Source organism: Vitis riparia, chromosome 14 (genome assembly GCF_004353265.1).
Source record: "Vitis riparia cultivar Riparia Gloire de Montpellier isolate 1030 chromosome 14, EGFV_Vit.rip_1.0, whole genome shotgun sequence".
Classification (NCBI taxonomy): domain Eukaryota; kingdom Viridiplantae; phylum Streptophyta; class Magnoliopsida; order Vitales; family Vitaceae; genus Vitis; species Vitis riparia.
The window spans coordinates 15,376,729-15,378,049 of NC_048444.1; the positions used below are offsets into that span (position 1 = coordinate 15,376,729).

General features: G+C 45.6%; 1 protein-coding gene across 1 annotated transcript; it reads right to left on the bottom strand.

Annotated features, from left to right (window-relative positions):
* Positions 1-294: 294 nt before the first annotated feature.
* Positions 295-844, bottom strand: LOC117930487 (mitochondrial carrier protein MTM1-like). The gene is made up of 2 exons (XM_034851139.1): positions 742-844; positions 295-611 (listed from the first exon to the last, which is right to left on the bottom strand). The coding sequence occupies exons 1-2, from the start codon at positions 842-844 to the stop codon at positions 295-297; spliced, it is 420 nt and encodes a 139-aa protein (XP_034707030.1).
* Positions 845-1,321: the final 477 nt, after the last annotated feature.

Genomic DNA, 1,321 nt, shown 5'->3' on the forward strand with positions numbered 1-1,321 from the left:
GCCATGTGATATCCGAGTCCCCAGTTTGGGAGAAACTGAGCCACCTCGAACAGGTTCTTCTTCTTTCTTCGCTTTGGCTTCTTGGGAGCTGTAGGGTTTGGAGACGATGCCACTGAAGAAGAAGAAGCAGATGGAGCAGCGCTGAAGCTTCTGAAGAGTCCGAATTATTGTCTCAGGAGGTTCCACATTCGATCCATTGTAGCTCTGTTCGCCGGAGCGTGCTCATGACTCTCCACCAAAACAGCAGGATGCACAAGTGGGTCTGATGTGAACCGGGCCTTCCTCCATTAAGAATTATACTCTCAGCTGGTTCTGCACCCTAAGCCTTAATCTCGAGGTCTTTCTCCTTGAGGAACCGCCCTGCACCCAAGTTCTTGCAAGTTCAATAGGATAACAAGTAGCATAGGCTAATGAGCGAGCCAGTGAACCCGCAACTAATGGAACATATACTGTCAAGCTGGGAGCATTTTGAGCCATGAGTTCCTTTAGCCAGTTGCAGAAAATGTCATAGCAAAGTAGATAGATTCCCACTGTGGTCACAGCCAGTGCTGGACCTGCATTTGTGCCTCTCCATAGCCTTGCAAATCCTTCACGGGCATGATGGCGAACACCTCAAATCAGCAGACGACACATTTGGTCCAAAATATACCATCCGACTCATAACATTACTTAGTGGATGTGAGTGAGGAACTCCAGCTGTCTGTGCTTGCAACCTTAAGCTTCGGATATTTGTGGTCTAACAGCTGAGTTTGGCAGTGAAATCAATATAACCTGAGTGGAAGACGACGTCATCAATGATCGGGCCACAGATAGGGTCATCCTCCAATGAGCATCTTCTTGTCATGTTGTAAGAAGTGACATCTGGAAATGGTAATATCCGTGCTTGCCCGAGTAATATCAATCAGTTCATCAATAAAATCACTGAGGCTGTAACAATCAATCCATATGTGCTTTGAACTATGTTTTATTCGAATGCCTTCAACATCGGCCTTTTTCAGCCTATAACATCGATTCATGGCTCGCTTAGACCAACATCGACAATAAGAACAAACCTGATCGTAAAGGAAGTCAGTAGGAACAAATCTGGGTCTTACAAGGCACCTCACCCCATGCCTTTCATCTTAAACCCTACTCACCACCTGCATCCTCCTCCTTGGATCCTTTTTAATCGCCTTTAGATCCACAAGGATAGAACCAAACCAGTTTCATTCTCATTGAGGTCCAAAACAGAGCATCCATGAACACAGTTCGGTTAACAAACCCTGCTTCATTTGAACCAATGCATGGCTCCAGCTATTTTATCAATTACAAGAAGCTTGAC